Here is a 19386-nt window from a genome sequence, read left to right as displayed (position 1 = left end):
CGCCCAAATAGGTCCACAGACGATGCAATCTCAACCACATTGCACACTGCCCTAACCCATCTGGACAAGAGGAATACCTATGTGAGAATGCTGTTCATCGACTACAGCTCGGCATTCAACACCATAGTACCCTCCAAGCTCGTCATCAAGCTCGAGACCCTGGGTCTCGACCCCGCCCTGTGCAACTGGGTACTGGACTTCCTGACGGGCCGCCCCCAGGTGGTGAGGGTAGGCAACAACATCTCCTCCCCGCTGATCCTCAACACTGGGGCCCCACAAGGGTGCGTTCTGAGCCCTCTCCTGTACTCCCTGTTCACCCACGACTGCGTGGCCACGCACGCCTCCAACTCAATCATCAAGTTTGCGGACGACACAACAGTGGTAGGCTTGATTACCGACAACGACGAGACGGCCTACAGGGAGGAGGTGAGGGCCCTCGAAGTGTGGTGTCAGGAAAATAACCTCACACTCAACGTCAACAAAACTAAGGAGATGATTGTGGACTTCAGGAAACAGCAGAGGGAACACCCCCCTATCCACATCGATGGAACAGTAGTGGAGAGGGTAGCAAGTTTTAAGTTCCTCGGCATACACATCACAGACAAACTGAATTGGTCCACTCACACAGACAGCATCGTGAAGAAGGCGCAGCAGCGCCTCTTCAACCTCAGGAGGCTGAAGAAATTCGGCTTGTCATCAAAAGCACTCACAAACTTCTACAGATGCACAATCGAGAGCATCCTGTCGGGCTGTATCACCGCCTGGTACGGCAACTGCTCCGCCCTCAACCGTAAGGCTCTCCAGAGGGTAGTGAGGTCTGCACAACGCATCACCGGGGGCAAACTACCTGCCCTCCAGGACACCTACACCACCCGATGTTACAGGAAGGCCATAAAGATCATCAAGGACATCAACCACCCGAGCCACTGCCTGTTCACCCCACTATCATCCAGAAGGCGAGGTCAGTACAGGTGCATGAAAGCTGGGACCGAGAGACTGAAAAACAGCTTCTATCTCAAGGCCATCAGACTGTTAAACAGCCACCACTAACATTGAGTGGCTGCTGCCAACACACTGACAATGACACTGACTCAACTCCAGCCACTTTAATAATGGGAATTGATAGGAAATGATGTAAATATATCACTAGCCACTTTAAACAATGCTACCTTATATAATGTTACTTACCCTACATTATTCATCTCATATGCATACGTATATACTGTACTCTATATCATCGACTGCATCCTTATGTAATACATGTATCACTAGCCACTTTAACTATGCCACTTTGTTTTCATACTCATCTCATATGTATACACTGTACTCGATATCATCTACTGTATCTTGCCTATGCTGCTCTGTACCATCACTCATTCATATATACTTATGTACATATTCTTTATCCCCTTACACTGTGTATAAGACAGTAGTTTTGGAATTGTTAGTTAGATTACTTATTGGTTATTACTGCATTGTCGGAACTAGAGCACAAGCATTTCGCTACACTCGCATTAACATCTGCTAACCATGTGTATGTGACAAATAAAATTTGATTTGATTTGTTCTCTTTTTCTCTTCCCTCTATCGTTCCAGTGCTTTACCCTGCAACAGACTCTCTATTTTTCCAATGCACTTCCCATTGAAGTTCATTAGAGCTGGACTATTATTGCCCTGCCAGAAGTATTTGGACATTTTAGTTAAAAGGGAGGTTGCTTGCAAGTTGTGTATTGTTATGTGAACTGTATTGAGGTGTACTAATGACATGTGGCCGAGAAGACTGTGGACATTTTTAAGGCCTTTGTTGTGTCGATGAACACCCCCCACATTCATACCCTCTGCACTCATCCACTAGAAAATAATACAGATTATTGCAAATCCTATGTTGATGACTGGGTTCGTTCTTGTATGAAGTTGCTGTTGAATTGCTATGCCATTATTAGTATTACTATTATTGTATGAGGTATTCTTGTTTGGGTTACCCCTGTGCTGTGATGTGGGTTTTATATGGTGTGTATTCTTTTTTCTTTCCACTGGCTATCTGGTAAACAGGCTACCCTCTAGGCAGTCTCTTCTGCTGATATGTGTGGGTCTGGTAGTGGTACTCTCTATTCTACTCTTTTCCTTTCGGCATGGTTAATACCTGCCTGGCGCCCGAACAAAATCTTTCTTTACCCCTCTCTAATAAATACTGCTACAACATAAAGACTTAAAACTCATGATTCCGTAAGAGCCTACCCCAATGAGGATATGTGTTCACGTTCAGCTTCCTGTGCCAACCGGAAGTGCCTTAAAATGGTGTCATAGGTGCTGTTTCGAAGGGTTAAAAAGGTCCGATCTTTTTAAAACTTCACATGTGTGATTAAGCAACCCTCATGAACTGTAAATCAGTCATTTTTCCCAACAGATGTCAAAGAAAAGCTCTCACACACACACACACAGCAAGGATGGAGTGACAAAGTGCGGTGCTTAAAGACACACAGAGCCTGCAATGGCATTACCATAATCTCTAGGCTGTGCCGAGTTCAACGAGATCAGGCGTACTCAGGCCGGTATGGTCGTAAGCGAGAAACTATCTCTTGGTGCACTATATAAAGTCAGTGAGTCTGATTAACAGCTGTTGCATTACCACCATTTAGATAAGCATCTTTGTGTCACTCAAAAAGTGGAAGAAATTGCATATACTGTAGCCATAATTTGTAGCACAGATTGTTGGATGAAATACAAACCAACCTTGCTTACTTATTTCAAAGCGAGGGCACCATATTTCAGCCTTGTGGGAAAGAACGGACAAAGAGTTTAAATTCCTCAAGGCAGTGACAAAAAGCTTACAATTTTTGCTGTGCTGACTTTTTGAGATTAAATGAACATTGTGGACAGTTTTCAGCAAGTTGCAACATTAAAATACAGAAATAAACACTTTTTTTCCATAAACAAGCTCTAAATCATGTTTGATGCACTCTGGATGTCCAATTTTTACGGTGCTGTCTATTTGAGATGAAATGAACATTGTGGACAGTTTTCAGCAAGTTGCAACATTGACATGCATAACTTTTCTTCCATAAACAAGCTCTAAATCGTGTTTGATGCACTCTGGATGTCCAATTTTTGCTGTGCTGTCGATTCGAGATGAAATGAACATTGTGGACAGTTTTCAGCAAGTTGCAACATTGACATACAGAAAAACTTTTTTTTCTTTTCTTCCATAAACAAGCTCTAAATCATGTTTGATCCACTCTGGATGTCCAATTTTTGCTGTGCTGAGATGAAATGAACGTTGATTTTTTAGGGAATGACTATATGCTCTATATTATACCTGCAGATCATCACAGCAGCTGATGTTGCTGCAGAGAGGAAGGAGATCCTCCGAGCATCAGGCCTCATCCCTGAACAAAAGGAGTTGATCCTTCTCATGGCCAGCGTACCTGCACACAGGGAGGGGATTGTCCCAAAAGCTAGTGTCCCTGCTGAGAGGGAGGGGATCCTCCAAACAGCCAGTGTCCCTGCACAGAGGGAGGGGGTTCTCCCAGCAGCTAGCATCACTGCGCACAGGGAGGAGATCCTCCTCACAGCCAGTGTCCCTGTGAAGAATGGAAACAATCATCCACAACCACCTCCCATCATCCCCATGGTGGCACCACTGTGGAAATGGGATGGTGGAGCGTGTACTCCACCTGTGGATTTCCATTCCAAGAGAAGAGGTCACTTAAACGTACCTAATTAGTAAAGAAATTACCATTGTGATAGCGTGATGATGTGACTATTTTATGCAGAAATAGTTTGGCGATTGGTCACATTTGTAAGCCCTCACATAATATGCAGGGAATATGTTGATTTTGCAACCAAAACAATGTGATGGCAGAGTCCTGGAGTAACCTCCCAGTAATCCCTGTGACTGCGTGTAGGTTAAGATTGGGTTGTAACAGAGTATCAGAGCGAGACGTTCCTACCTGTCAGCTAGTTCTGTTCTGTGTCGTGACATGAGCAGAGTGGCCTGACTTCTCCCACTTATTACAGATATCCGACTTAGATATGTTGAGCATCCTGCTATGATGTCCATCACCAAGCCGGAACACTCCGAGGCCAACCCTCAGTGCCAGACTGGCAGCCGGCCGGTGGACGAGCCCGAGACCCCTGCTGTTCACAATAACAGTGGAGGCTGGCTCAGCTGGGTCTTTGGGAGTGGAATAGTTAATAAGAAGGAGGTTCATCTACCTGAGGACAAAGACAGATCTGTAAGGAACTGGTTATTAACACTATATTCTATGTAGAGACAATTGAGTAGATTCAAATCAAAAAAATTGCTAATATCTTCTTCCTCAGATTGTCTGGGATCCAACTCTGCACAGATGGGTTAACAAAACTGAGCCCAAGGCTGAGGTTCACACTTAAATTCAATGAAATTAAAAACAGTGAACAACCATTGTATTTCAACTGTGATAATATTACTAACAATTTGGAAAATGTGTTGATGTGTTTTACAGAACAAGTGTGTACAACCACCTCCACGAATGGGGACATATGGATATCAGGAGATCACTGGCAGTGTCCCCAAAGGAGTGAATCCTTACTCTATGAAAGCAAGTGAATATTGCTTTAGAATACATGTGGTTTAACCAAGACCGTGTCAGCTGATCATAGATGTCCCTGGTGGTCTCCTGCTAACACCTTTCCCAATACCAGCAGGTCTATGGGGCAGCAGATACCCCACAATGCATTACAATGATGGGACCAACTCAAAGCCTCAAAGCCGTGGGCCTGGACTGCTTCCTAGACAGCTCTCTGGCTTGCTCCCTCCTTCACACTTTGACCTCATGGCACCAATGGTTGTGCCACCTGACATTCTACCCTACTGAGGTATGACTCTGGAAAATCCTTCCAAATTGTATCCATTCATCATTAACTGAGATTTTACTTTAACATAGCAAATGGCTGGAGTAGCAAGGATGTTATCTAATTTGTATTTTTTGGATTGGATTTGCAATACATTGATTTTTTCAGCATTAGAAACTTCAGCATTAAAAATGTATTAAAAGATTATATTTTAATTAATCTCTCCTTTGTGTCCTCATGTTCACATTAATTTGATGTGCTCTATCATCGTTACAGACAAGTATATACACTGCTCAAAAAAATAAAGGGAACACTGAAATAACACATCCTAGATCTGAATGAATGAAATATTCTTATTAAATACTTTTTTCTTTACATAGTTGAATGTGCTGACAACAAAACCACACCAAAATGATCAATGGAAATCAAATGTATCAACCCATGGAGGTCTGGATTTGGAGTCACACTCAAAATTAAAGTGGAAAACCACACTACAGGCTGATCCAACTTTGATGTAATGTCCTTAAAACAAGTCAAAATAAGGCTCAGTAGTGTGTGTGGCCTCCACGTGCCTGTATGACCTCCCTACAACGCCCGGGCATGCTCCTGATGAGGTGGCGGATGGTCTCCTGAGGGATCTCCTCCCAGACCTGGACTAAAGCATCCGCCAACTCCTGGACAGTCTGTGGTGCAACGTGGCGTTGGTGGATGGAGCGAGACATGATGTCCCAGATGTGCTCAATTGGATTCAGGTCTGGGGAACGGGTGGGCCAGTCCATAGCATCAATGCCTTCCTCTTGCAGGAACTGCTGACACACTCCAGCCACATGAGGTCTAGCATTGTCTTGCATTAGGAGGAACCCACGGCCAACCACACCAGCATATGGTCTCACAGGGGGTCTGAGGATCTCATCTCGGTACCTAATGGCAGTCAGGCTACCTCTGGCGAGCACATGGAGGGCTGTGCGGCCCCCCAAAGAAATGCCACCCCACACCATTACTGACCCACAGCCAAACCGGTCATGCTGGAGGATGTTGCAGTTCTCCACGGCGTCTTCAGACTGTCACATCTGTCACATGTGCTCAGTGTGAACCTGCTTTCATCTGTGAAGAGCACAGGGCGCCAGTGGTGAATTTGCCAATCTTGGTGTTCTCTGGCAAATGCCAAACGTCCTGCACGGTGTTGGGCTGTAAGCACAACCCCCACCTGTGGACGTCATACCACCCTCATGGAGTTTGTTTCTGACCGTTTGAGCAGACACATGCACATTTGTGACCTGCTGGAGGTCATTTTGCAGGGCTCAGGCAGTGCTCCTCCTGCTCCTCCTTGCACAAAGGCGGAGGTAGCGGTCCTGCTGCTGGGTTGTTGCCCTCCTACAGCCTCCTCCATGTCTCCTGATGTACTGGCCTGTCTCCTGGTAGCGCCTCCATGCTCTGGACACAACGCTGACAGACACAGCAAACCTTTTGCCACATCTCGCATTGATGTGCCATCCTGGATGAGCTGCACTACCTGAGCCACTTGTGTGGGTTGTAGACTCCGTCTCATGCTACCACTAGAGTGAAAGCACCGCCAGTATTCAAAAGTGACCAAAACATCAGCCAGGAAGCATAGGAACTGAGAAGTGGTCTGTGGTCCCCACCTGCAGAACCACTCCTTTATTGTGGGTGTCTTGCTAAATGCCTATAATTTCCACCTGTTGTCTATTCCATTTGCACAACAGCATGTGAAATGTATTGTCAATCAGTGTTGCTTCCTAAGTGGACAGTTTGATTTCACAGAAGTGTGATTGACTTGGAGTTACATTGTGTTGTTTAAGTGTTCCCTTTATTTTTTTGAGCAGTGTATTATACACATATATTTTATTTTAGACTTTACAAAAACATATTTTTGTGCGTTTTGGATTTCCAACATTTACTTACTGTACAGACAAGTGTATTTTATACATTTTTTTTTTTTAACAATTAAAAAAAAGTGTTTCATAGACAGAACAAACTATATTTAGATGCATTTTTTTTCAATATTTTTATTTTCTGTGTCACGTGTTTATGCCCATTTATGTACATCCTGTATATGTTACCCTTCCAATGAGCTTATCATGTAAACTACAACGCGAAAAGTATGGTTTACTTCACTTTAAATCATGTTAGCACAGGTAACAACCGTTTACAGTCTTTCTTTAGTTTTTCATTTTTACTCTTCCCAATTCACTTCAACTATATTTCTTTATTTCCCATGGGCTTCACCAGAGTACCCCCTAGTGGCTGGAATGCAACTGTATTAAGCCCCTTACATATACACCCCCCTGTAAAACGAAATGTTGTCCCAGTTGCAGCCTAGTATCCACACTGATATGCCATTTATAGTTTTAAAAAACCCAGCGTTTATAATTTGAGATTCCTGGCTACTGTAGTGTTGTGGTTTCTTGCTGGTAACCTGCTGTTCCTGGCTGTGGTCAGCCATTTTGGGGCAAAGCTGCACCGGCCCAGGCTCACTGCTATGGGCCGTTTCCTCATGGCTGTAGGATCCTTCCTCACAGGCCTGCCACACTTCAACAACTGAAATACTGGTTAAACTTGTACTTGTAGAGGTACTCCAATGCGGAGGATAGTTTCACTTTAGAAATAAAAAAATGTACCCAGTTGTTGATTATTATCAGTTAACTTAGAACTAAAGTCTTGCGTAATTGGTCAGCTGCTTGATTATGTTTTGGGGCCATACATGTTAAGAGAAGGGATTAATTAAGAGATGCTATAATTTTGACGTGGTAAGGTTGGACCCAGGTGCAGTGAAGAGACCAGATGATGAAGCAGTGGTTCCAACCAGTGTCTCCATCCCTCAAGGGCCCACTTAACTGCCAAGAGCTCTCGGTTACCTATATTGTAGTTGCATTCCGCTGGCGAGAACCGTTTAGAGAGAAAGGAGCATGGGTGCAGTTCCTTGTCCTCCTCTTTCCACTGTGAAAGTACCGCACCAGCTCCGGTGTCCGAGGCGTCCACCTCTACCACAAAGGGACGAGTAGGATCAGGATGAACGAGGATGGGTCCGGAGGTGAAACGTCCCTTGAGCTCTATGAATGCCCTGTCAGTCTCGGGATTCCTGCAAAAACCTGCTTGAGTGAGGTGGGACAGGGTTCCGGGAAGGGTTTTTGGAGAAGATCAGGATGTCGTCCAGGTAAACAAAGACGAACCGATCCAACAAATCCCTAAGAGTGTCATTGATCAATGCAAGTCAAGTTATTTTCAACCATTAACTGGGGCCTTGTTGAGGCCTTATCTAAGTTAGTAATTGCTGATTTACAATAAAGTATTATTTTGATGTATGGAAAATATATGATATGCAATTCCTATGTAGAGTAGGTTCTCTCTGGTAGTTGTTCAATATGACTTCAACTTTTACAGGGCACTCTTGTAAAATAAATGTTTAATCTCAGTGTGTCTCTTAAACCCTGTTTAAATAAAAGTTGAATAAAATTAAAAAAAACATCAACACAAACACAGGATATGGGGTACACATGGTGTCACATCATTACATACTCGACCCTACTGCACCTGCATTCCAGCACCATTCCAGCATCTGGAATTGACTCAACATGTTTGAGGTGGGGGATCAATACATGTGGGGGAAGAGGTGTCTGTCGAATGTATGATTCTGATATGTACAGGTAAGTTAATTGTGTGTTCATCCATGTTTGTGTCCGTACTCTGAGGTGCGTTTGAATATGAATGAGCAGCAGTGTTGTGATGTGTCCTATCCCGTCCTTGCAGAGGGATCTTCCTTGGCCTCATCACATGTCTCAGTGGCTCCTCCTTTGGAGGGAGGGGGACACCACCACGGGACAGCCCCCACACTCATCGCTAGAGATCGAACTTCAGACTCCCTCCAAAACCACTGAACCCCAAAACACACCGAAATAGATTACGGTGCACACCTTTAGAGGGAGCCGGAACAGGATAACTCTCTCCAAACTCACAAAGACACAGAGGAGGAGGAACTATCCAACACCCAGGGAGAGAGAATGAGTGACCTCAGTCGAACACAGTCAGAAAGAGGAGGTGGAAGAGACATTAGATAGAGGAGGAGGTTACCCCAGAGGCCATTCCTCCTGTTCATGTGAGCAAGAAAGAGCAGAAGGCTTCTGATCAGCCGAATGGCAGGCAGAGGGAGAGGTCATAGTGATTCACACCCACAGAGAGAAAGACAACCCACAACCTCTCAACCATCTCGTTTGAGATGAACCACACAGAAGTAAAGGCAGAGGGCCTTCAGGGCTAGCCAGTCAGCCTAGCCTGCCTGCTCTGATCCTCAAGTCAATTGTATTTAAATTCATGTTCATTACATTTACTTAATGATAATTTTTCACTGTCTTCAACCCTCAAGAACCAGGGTGAGTGTGGGTCACCCTTTTACTGGGTAAACACAACTTGCATATCGTCAAAGACTAGGCCGAAACGTTAATCTTTTAACCTTGCCTGAATAAAACAATGCATTTTTATAGTGAGCAAGAGTTGGGCTTTTTCCTTTTCTATGATGATTCAAATTTTTGGTTGCACCTCAACTCAACGTTGGTTGAGCGCTCTCTGTTTTTTTGTTGTCAAATAATACATATTTTTTTTAAATATACAAAGTAAATTATTGAAAGCATTAAATTAGGGATGTTTCCCACTTATTTACACAACCTACTCCACACTTGCAAAGTGAAAGTTTATAGAAAAGTTCTGAAATTAAATAGTAAACAGAAGAAAAGCAGAATTGAGTCCAATTATAATGCGAATAATTTAATGGTCTATGGTTCAATCCCATTTCTGAAGGTCTGATGAATAATTAATATTGTTCCTCCTCTTCCTTGTGGCAGGCGCAGCAGCACACTGCCCTCCAAAGCCTGCAAAATAATCGCCGGACTGCCCCTTTCCTAGCTCTGCATGGAACATCCAGTATCACGTCCTTGATGACGTGTGGGGTGACATCCGGGATGACCACAGCAACATCCTCTGGAAAGGGAAAAAATAGGACCAGAATGTAAACAAATGCAAACCGTAGCTTCTAAACACTGGCCAGTTGAAAGGTTCTACTAAGATGTCATGACAAACGGCACCTGTCAGAGTGCTCTCTAAGTTTTTCTCACCTGCTTGGATGTCAGCTGGCAGAGTGGCGGAGACGGCCATCGTGAGAGTCCTTTCTTCAGGTGTGACGTCCACAACCTCCAAGAGGGAAGAGATGGGCTCTGCCTCTGTATTAGGGGTGATGTCCACAACATTCAGGTGGGAAGAAGCCGGATCTGCCTCTGTGTTAGGGGTGATGTCTTGAACCTCCAGGTGGGAAGAAGCCGGGTCTGCCTCTGTGTTAGGGGTGATGTCCACAACCTCCAGGTGGGAAGAAGCCGGGTCTGTGTTATGGGTGACAACAACAATCCTGATGAGCTCTACAACTACAAGGAACCAAGATGTCATCAGAACAGGCATCTGTCAGAGTGCTCTCTATCAGTGCTACTCACCTGCTTGGATGTCAGCTGGTAGTGTGGCGGAAGCGGCCACCGCGAGGACAGGGGGGACTGGTAGGGTGGCTGCAGGGGGCTGGAAGCAGCTCTGCACCTTGTCCGCCACAAAGGCACAAACAGAGCTCATATAAAAAGGGCTCTGCAGGTCATCGGTGGAGAAGGACTGACTGATTCTCCCGAGGATCGACTGCACAGAGTCAAAAGCAGCAGCCCGGGAGAAAGGGATGTGAGGGGAGGGGTCCTATAACATGCAGGATAGCTTCTCCACTACGGCCGCCACCATGCCCACGGCTATCCCGCTTATTAGGATTGGGTGCTCTGAATGGCCTTCCTCTGGCTGAAGCCACAGGGCCAGGAGGAGCCTGGGCACCACCTCCACCACCACCTGAGATGGGCTGAGCAGGTTGCTATGGGGCTCATTGGACTGCTCGCCCAGAATGCTCCTCACAGCTCTTTCCACGATGCTGTGGACCTTAGGATCGCTGAAATCAACAAAAAGGAGAAGACAAAGCTAAACGATGTGCAATGTGCTCACAGAGAACACTGTCTTCTGCTGTGCTAACTCATTGTTGAAAGGCTAGTAAAGAGCTCACTAACTTGTAGTATGTCTCTAACTCTCATTCTCTTACCAGCCGAGCGAGGTTGTTTCCTTCCTCCAGGGTTTAATTCCACACCCTTCAAATAAAACACAGAGTAATTCAACTTTCCTGGCTTCTGATTTTGCTGTTGTTTATTTTACCCACACCTCCTGGAGTGCTGCTGGTGGCAGGGAATGGCAGTGAAGGTGAGTGCTGACATGGTACTCACCTCTCCCTAAGGGATTTTTTGCCCTGAGACACCAGCCAGTTGCTCATGTGCTCCGTTGTGACATGGGGCGGGACCTTGCCTTGACTCTGGAGCAGCAGATATTGGACCATGAGCTTCTTCTGCAAGATGAGGTAAGGTGTGAGACCGTGCCACGAAATACCATATCATGTGCTTTCAGAAGGGCCTCACGCAACATTTCACAACTGCTCATGCCTCACAATTTGCAAGTGATATTAAGAACTCTTATGATCTCCTTCTCTAAAATGTCTTGAAATACAACTCTCTTTCTGTTGTTTATGTTTTTGTGGGATGAATCTTACCAGTTTATTGTAATATGTTTCCTCCCAGCAGGCCTGCAGAGTCTGAAAATAAAGGCTGCTTCTACAGAATTCCTTTGAAGATGATGAAAATAATGATGCTTTGTTATGCACATTATGCACCGGCATTTACAGTATGCTAAAATTCATTTCTCCTAAGATTACCTTTGTGGGACCATAAGTGAACTCCGGAATGCACCAGACCCTATCCATGGTAAGATGGGGAAGAAATGCAGCGCTATAGATATACAGGATGCTCTAGAGATAACAGAACTTACTTAAAGTCGCGAATGATCAATGACTGTGGAGTCGTCCAATATGCTGCACTTAGAATTGAGTTGTAGGCGATGTTTGGCGCAAAATAGAATGTTTACATTCTATTGCCATGGAGAAATGGAATGTGTAGAACCTGTATAAATGGGTATGCTTCTATGTCTTTTATTCGTGAAAGATTAAACTCTTTAATATGTCATAATGTGTTTTTGAGGACGTGGGAGCCCGTCCCGATTCATAACGCAATTATCCAGGTGCATGTTGGTTAGACCTACTAATCCAACCTTGGTTTACAAGTTAAATACATTGTTTATATATGCCTATACAAATCTATCGACCACATCCATTTAAAGCAATTATTGTCAATTGAAAATGTGGTTGTTGTGTTCTCCTGTTGTGCGCCTTGAATATCAGTCCCTTTAACCCTCCCGTTGTCCTCCTATTATGCCTACCACACAGTGTCCCCCCGGGTCACCCTGTCCCGTCTTGGCTAAAGGCCCAGTAGGCACAAGTGTGACAGTATGCGTGTGAACAGCCTTTGCAGATGTATGTCTTACACCTGCAGCACGCGGTGTGGGTCTTGGCGTCCTTCTTGGGTGGGCAGAGCTGACACCTCTTACTCGCCACCGGCGGTGCGGCTGGAGCGGCGGCGACCGGGCCAGCGGCTTGCTCCCGGGCTGGCGGACGAGCCTCGGCGGTGGCACTCTGTAGGACTTTGACAAGTGCGGACGTGGCTTGGGTGCGGGGGAGACGCTGCCTTCTTTGTATCAAGGGCTTCACAAGGGCCTTTCCGAGCTGCTCCAGGAACACCCTCCTCTTGTTCCGCTTCCCAGGCATCCAGTCGGGCTTGATCTCTCGCCATATGACAAAGGCGTTGTAGGAGGACACATCGAGGATGTTGTGGAAGATGACCAGGGGCCAGCGGGCGTTCATCCGTCTGCAGCTGTAGGTCCCGACCACCTTGTCTAGGTTGTCCACGCCGCCCTTGTTGCAGTTGTAGTCTAGGATGAGGGCCGGCTTCCGGTCGCGGCGATCGCTAACGTCGGGCTCCGCGTGCAGCGGGCTCAGAAGTAGCACGTTCTTATTTCTCTTTGCCAGGTAGGACACTAGAGTGGCGGTGGGCGTGAAGGCGAACCTGGAGGACAGGACCTGTCTGCCCTTTGACTCGAGCAGCGCGGGCGGGAGCTCGGCCTTGTTCTTTCTCACCGTGCCCACCATGGTGAGGTTCCTCTCGAGGAGCCGCTGGCCCAGTTCGTAGGAGGTGAAGAAATTGTCCCGCGGGTCAGAGTGACCCGGGGCAGGGTTACGAGTTGATCCCCCGTATCTGTGTGGGTCAGAGTGACCCCGGGCAGCGTTACGAGTTGATCACCCGTGTCTGTGTGGGTCAGAGTGACCCTGGCAGCCTTAGCAAGGTGCATGTTGTAACCCTCCTACCCCTGTCTGGGCCGGGTCATAGTGACCCACACTACCACCTGGTGGATACTAGTCAAACAGCAAGGTGTATGTTGTAACCCTCACGCCCCTGTGTGGGCGGGATCATAGTGACGTCAGAGTGACCCCGGGCAGCGTTACGAGTGGATCCCCCGTGTATGTGTGGGTCAGAGTGACCCTGGCAGCCTTATCAAGGTGTATGTTGTAACCCTCCTACCCCTGTCTGGGCTGGGTCATAGTGACCCCGGGCAGCGCTACGAGTTGATTCCCCGTGTCTGTGTGGGTCAGAGTGACCCTGGCAGCGTTAGCAAGGTGTATGTTGTAACCCTCCTACCACTGTCTGGTCTTTGTCAGAGTGACCCTGGCCCTGTGTTACGAGTTGTTCCCCTGTGTCTGGGCCGGGTCAGAGTGACCTTGGCACCACTTGTTCACAAGAACTCAGTGCAAGACCTCGTTGCAATCACACGGGGAGGCCAGCCAAGCGTACCGGATGGGCCGAAGGGTTCGAAGGAGCAGGCAGGGCCGACCACGCGCCTCGTCCGTTCGCGTGCCTCGTCCCATTCACGTGGCCACTGTAAGCCCGCCGTAGAGAGGCTACTAATATTGTCAGGAAGAAGAAGAAGAAGAAGAAGATGAGGACGATGATGAGGACGATGACGAGGAATACGACCCCGCCGAGCGCGAGACCTCCGCCTACGACGTCTCGCAGTCCTTGTTTCAGCGCGGCTCAGGTCCTGGAACAGATATCCTCCAGTGTCGATCAAGAAGACGAAGAAGACTACTGCGAATCCGAAGAGGAGGACGTTTCAGAAGATGAAGACGGTGAGGAATACAACCCCGAGCGTGATGCGGACGACTACGACGACGACTCGGCCTCGCGGTTGTGCTCCTTTTCGGAGGAAGAGCGAGAGGGAGAGCGAGAGGGAGACACGGCCGCTGCCCGAGAGCGAGACACAGCCAGAGAGCCAGAGCGAGACAGAGAGGACGCGGCGGCAGCCGCCCGAGCCCAAAGGGAGACGTTGCTGTCAAAGAACGGCAAAATCAAATGGTCCTCCGTGGCCTATCGCGGCTCGGACCGGCCCCGCGCCATCCGCCGCCCCGGCTCCGTCGTGACGCCGGGCCCCGCGGCCTACGCCGCGTCGCGAGCGCTCGACATCGAGTCCACCTTCCGGCTGTTTGTCACACCGGCGATAGAAAGGATCATTGTGGACATGACAAATCTGCAGGGGGTGAGAAAATACGTCGACGGCTGGCGATCCATGGACTCCACCGACCTGCGCGCCTACGTAGGGCTGCTGATCCTAGCCGGCGTCTACAGGTCCCGAGGCGAGGCCGCGGCCAGCCTGTGGGACGCCGAGAGCGGCAGGACCGTGTTTCCGCGCCACCATGCCGCTCAAGGTGTTTCACAAGTACTCGTGGCTGCTGCGATTCGACGACCGCCAGTCGAGACCCGCGAGACTCGCCACCGACAGACTGGCGGCCATAAGAGCGGTATGGGACCTGTGGGAGGAGCGGCTGCCGGCCCTCTACAACCCGGGGCCCGACGTGACGGTGGACGAACAACTGGTCCCATTCAGAGGTACCATCTATGTATCTGTGTATATGCGTGTAGCATAGAGAGGTAGCAGTAGTAGCGTGGGCAGTAGTAGCAATCGGCAGTAGTAGCAATCCGCGGCGGCAGCGGCGGCTGCGTGTAACATAAACGCAGTGCCCCCGCTTTAACGATGACGCTGCTAATCTCCTCTCCCCTCCCTTCTCCCCACCGACGCTGTCCTTTCCGACAGTACATTCCCAGCAAGCCGGCCAAATACGGCATCAAGTGGCCTGCGACGCCAAGTCCAGCTACGCTTGGAAGATGCAAGTCTACACCGGCAAGGCGGCCGGCGGAGGGCCCGAGAAGAACCAGGGCGCCCGCGTCGTCCTCGATCTGACCGAGGGACTGCCGGGCGGTCACAACGTCACGTGTGACAATTTCTTCACCTCCTACGAACTGGGCCAGCGGCTCCTCGAGAGGAACCTCACCATGTTGGGCACGGTGAGAAAGAACAAGGCCGAGCTCCCGCCCGCGCTGCTCGAGTCAAAGGGAAGACAGGTCCTGTCCTCCAGGTTCGCCTTCACGCCCACCGCCACTCTAGTGTCCTACCTGGCAAAGAGAAATAAGAACGTGCTACTTCTGAGCACGCTGCACGCGGAGCCCGACGTTAGCGATCGCCGCGACCGGAAGCCGGCCCTCATCCTAGACTACAACTGCAACAAGGGCGGCGTGGACAACCTAGACAAGGTGGTCGGGACCTACAGCTGCAGACGGATGACCGCCCGCTGGCCCCTGGTCATCTTCCACAACATCCTCGACGTGTCCTCCTACAACGCCTTTGTCATATGGCGAGAGATCAAGCCCGACTGGATGCCTGGGAAGCGGAACAAGAGGAGGGTGTTCCTGGAGCAGCTCGGAAAGGCCCTCGTGAAGCCCTTGATACAAAGAAGGCAGCGTCTCCCCCGCACCCAAGCCACGTCCGCACTTGTCAAAGTCCTACAGAGTGCCACCGCCGAGGCTCGTCCGCCAGCCCGGGAGCAAGCCGCTGGCCCGGCCGCCGCCGCCCCAGCCGCTTCGCCGGTGGCGAGTAAGAGGAAGAGGTGTCAGCTCTGCCCACCCAAGAAGGACGCCAAGACCCACACCGCGTGCTGCAGGTGTAAGAAATACATCTGCAAAGGCTGTTCACACGCATACTGTCACACTTGTGCCCACTGGGCCTTTAGCCAAGACGGGACAGGGTGACTCGGGGGGACACTGTGTGGTAGGCATAATAGGAGGACAACGGGAGGGTTAAGGTAATGTAAATGACAACTAGTTGATATGAGTAGTGAATAACTATCGTATTTTTAATATTCTGGAAAAACAGCTAGTTGATGAGAGGCTGAAAGAGAATTGCAAGAATCGCCCAATTTCACAGGCGGGCCACAAACAGGCAAATAACAAAAAGCATCTCGGTACGCACAACTCGTCGGTCGTTGTCAGTGGATTGTATTGGCGGGAAGAACAAAAATATTGTCTGCAGGGTAATTGAAGTCGCCGCATCTATTGTCAAGCCACAGGTCACAGGTGAGCTGCCTTGTTAAACCCTAAAAATAAATAATAACATGATTGCGTTGAAAATACCCATTAAGACATTTGTTAAGATTTCCACCATGTGGACCTGTTGTCACTCTTCCCCTGATGGTTGCTGATATTTCCAGACACTTTTTCGGTCTTATCTGAGGAATTGTATCATTTATATCAGAATGGCCATATTGTGAGGCCAGTTTAGCTCTCATTCAATGAAGATTTACTACTCCTTTCCCATTGAAGGCCATATTGAGGTTAAATCAATGACTATTGAAAGTGCAAGTCAGTATCGTGCATAAATTTACTGGTCTCTGTGGTGATTTTAGAATGCTGTGCCTATTTCTATTTTTACCTCATACTCTTTAACCCTGTGCTGTAATCAGGATGGCTGAGCGGTCTAAGGCGCTGCGTTCAGGTTACAGTCTCCAATGGAGGCCTGGGTTCAAATCCCACTACTGACAGATATTTAGCACCTCTCAAGCAGATTTCATGCTGCTTGGCAGTATTAATAAGAGGATGAAATATTAATTTATAATAAACACTCAAATGCAAACCTTCTGTAGCTGAGCAAAGATCAAGGGAAATAAGGAAACAGCTGTACTTAATAACAAATGAATGAGTGGAACATTTCCTGTTATTGCATTATAATGAAATACTACATTATCTTTCAGTTATTAAATTATATTTTGCTGTAAACTGCCTGCCGGCCCATTCACTTCTAACAAGCCTGTTTTCCTCTGTCACAGTTGTCGTGTCCGAGTGGTTAAGGCGATGGACTAGAAATCCATTGGACATTGTTGTTCAACTTTAATAATCTTAAGACTGCAAGGCCTGAGAAATTTTGCGTCTGATTCTGCATCGCAAGATTGAGGGAAAAGGTCTCTTCTTACTTGTTAAATATCACTAGCTTTCCTGATTCGGACAGGTTCACAACTTTGATGTCTACTGTTGCATAGCAAAGTCTGTATGATGTCAAATAGGGTCGTTTAATTTCATTAGCTCAGCTAATTCGTACATGTTTGCAATTTCCCTAAATAAGGCATTGGTCTTGTTGCTTTGAAAAGCTTGGACATTGCTGTTCAACTTTAATAATCTAAGACTGCAAGGCCTGAGAAATATTGTATCTGATTCTGCATCACAAGATTGAAGGACAGAGTCTTTTCGTACTTGTAAAATATCACTAGCTTTCCTCATTCGGATAAGTTCCTGTCCGAATGTATCACGCGTTAATGGATAAGGCGTCTGACTTTGAAACAGAAGATTTAGGGTTCGAGTCCCTTCGTGGTTGTTTAATTTTATTAGCTCAGCTAATTTGAACATGTTTGCAATTTCCCTAACTAATGCATTGGTCTTGTTGCTTGGACAATGTTGTTCAACTTTAATAATCTAAGACTGCAAGGCCTGAGAAATATTGTGTATGATTCTGCATCGCAAGATTGAGGGAAATGGTCTCTTCGTACTTGTTAAATATCATTAGCTTTCGGACAAGTTCACAACTTTGATGTCTGTTGTTGCTAAGCAACGTCTGTTTCATGTCATTTAGGAGTATATGGAGTAGAAGGTGTTTCCTGGTGGATAAGGCTTCTGACTTCGAACAAGAAAATTGAGGTTTTGAGTTATTTTCGTGGTTGTTTAATTTCATTAAATCAGCTAATATGGACATGTTTGCAATTTCCCGAAATAAGGCATTGTACTTGTTGCTTTGAAAAGCTAGGACATTGTTATTCAACATTAATAATCAAAGACTGCAAGGCCTGAGAATTATTGTGTCTTTGTACTTTTGTCTTTTGTACTTGTAAAAATCAGGGATGTGTCAAGTAGACTGCGTGGCCTAATGGATAAGATGTCTGACTTTGAATCAGAAGACTGAGAGTTTGAGTCCCTTCGTGGTTGTTTAATTTCATTAGCTCAGGTAATTTGAACATGTTTGCAAGTGTGGAGGAATATTTTTTGAACGGAGAGGACATCGTTTTGGACTGGTAAGTTCTTCTCATGCTAATGCCGTTGTTTGAAATTAATAATATAAAATATTATTTGTGAAATGAAATAGGCTATTTGAGGCTGTTGAGGGGAGGGTAGGCCCACAACAATGGCCAAAGTGAAATGGAGACAGTAGATACAGCTGGTCTGTTGTAATATAATAAAGACAGTAGATCTAGCTGGTCTGTCAAAATATAATAGAGACAGTAAATCTAGCTGAAATGTCATAATATAATATAAATGAGACAGTAGATCTTGCAGGTCTATAATAATATATTCAACCTTATGTTCCCTGTACTGTATATATAGCTGTTTATTATACCTGTTGAAACAGGGCTCATATGTGAAACTATTCTAACGGAACATTTTCTTTCACAATGACACTGACTCCGAATGGGAGCCCCCAGTGCCAAGGTGTCCATCCCCCACTGAAGCTGGTTCATCCAGCTCCTGCCACAAGTGGTGTTCATCTGCCCAATTTTATTTCTGCTGCATGGATGTGCTTCAGGGCCAAAAGGGCACAGCATGGAGGCGATGCTGTGTTCTTTGCAAAATGAAGTCGCCCATCACCTGCACCACATGCTTGGTGACCCTCTGCTTTACAGCAGAAAGAGACTGCTATGGCATCTTTCATGTTTATTCTCAATTTTTTGGGAGGTGTGTTAGAATACCATTTTGGTATTTTGTATATAGTTTTTACATTCAAAATTTATAACTTCACCAATTTGGCCACTTGGGTACATTTGGGCTACTTGTGCGGGACACCTGGGTGACTTCATGATAAATGTAATGTAGCACACTCATTTTGGAAGTCCTATCTGAATGTTCGTTTTATCTTGTTCATTTTAAAGATACAACAATAAAAAGAAAAAACACATGTTTTTTTTTCATTGTATTATCTAAACCAGATCTATTGTGTTATATTCTCCTACATTCAATTCACATTTACACAAACCTCAGTGTTTTCTTTCAAATGGTACCAAGCATATGCATATCCTTGGTTCTGTGCCTGAGCGACAGGCAGTTAGATTTGGGTATGTCTTCAGGCGGAAATTTAAAAAAGTAGCTCTAAGAGGTAGCTCTAAGAAGTTAAAAAAGTGCTTTCTGGACCATTTTACGAAAGTCTTTCATTTTTTTGTCAATT

The 19386-nt window shown here is 46.7% G+C and overlaps 1 protein-coding gene and 1 pseudogene across 1 annotated transcript; one reads left to right on the top strand and one right to left on the bottom strand.

Annotated features, from left to right (window-relative positions):
- Positions 1-9596: 9596 nt before the first annotated feature.
- Positions 9597-12191, bottom strand: LOC139367253 (uncharacterized). Its single transcript, XM_071105501.1, has 6 exons — positions 11459-12191; positions 11139-11257; positions 10961-11006; positions 10329-10813; positions 9960-10220; positions 9597-9825 (listed from the first exon to the last, which is right to left on the bottom strand). The coding sequence occupies exons 4-6, from the start codon at positions 10456-10458 to the stop codon at positions 9659-9661; spliced, it is 558 nt and encodes a 185-aa protein (XP_070961602.1). The 5' UTR covers positions 10459-10813; positions 10961-11006; positions 11139-11257; positions 11459-12191; the 3' UTR covers positions 9597-9658.
- Positions 12192-13609: 1418 nt separating this feature from the next.
- Positions 13610-15935, top strand: LOC139366847 (piggyBac transposable element-derived protein 4-like; annotated as a pseudogene).
- Positions 15936-19386: the final 3451 nt, after the last annotated feature.

This window comes from Oncorhynchus clarkii, chromosome 15, assembly GCF_045791955.1.
Source record: "Oncorhynchus clarkii lewisi isolate Uvic-CL-2024 chromosome 15, UVic_Ocla_1.0, whole genome shotgun sequence".
NCBI lineage: Eukaryota > Metazoa > Chordata > Actinopteri > Salmoniformes > Salmonidae > Oncorhynchus > Oncorhynchus clarkii.
Note: the sequence above shows the minus strand (reverse complement) of the source record. Positions and strands in the feature narration are given on the sequence as shown.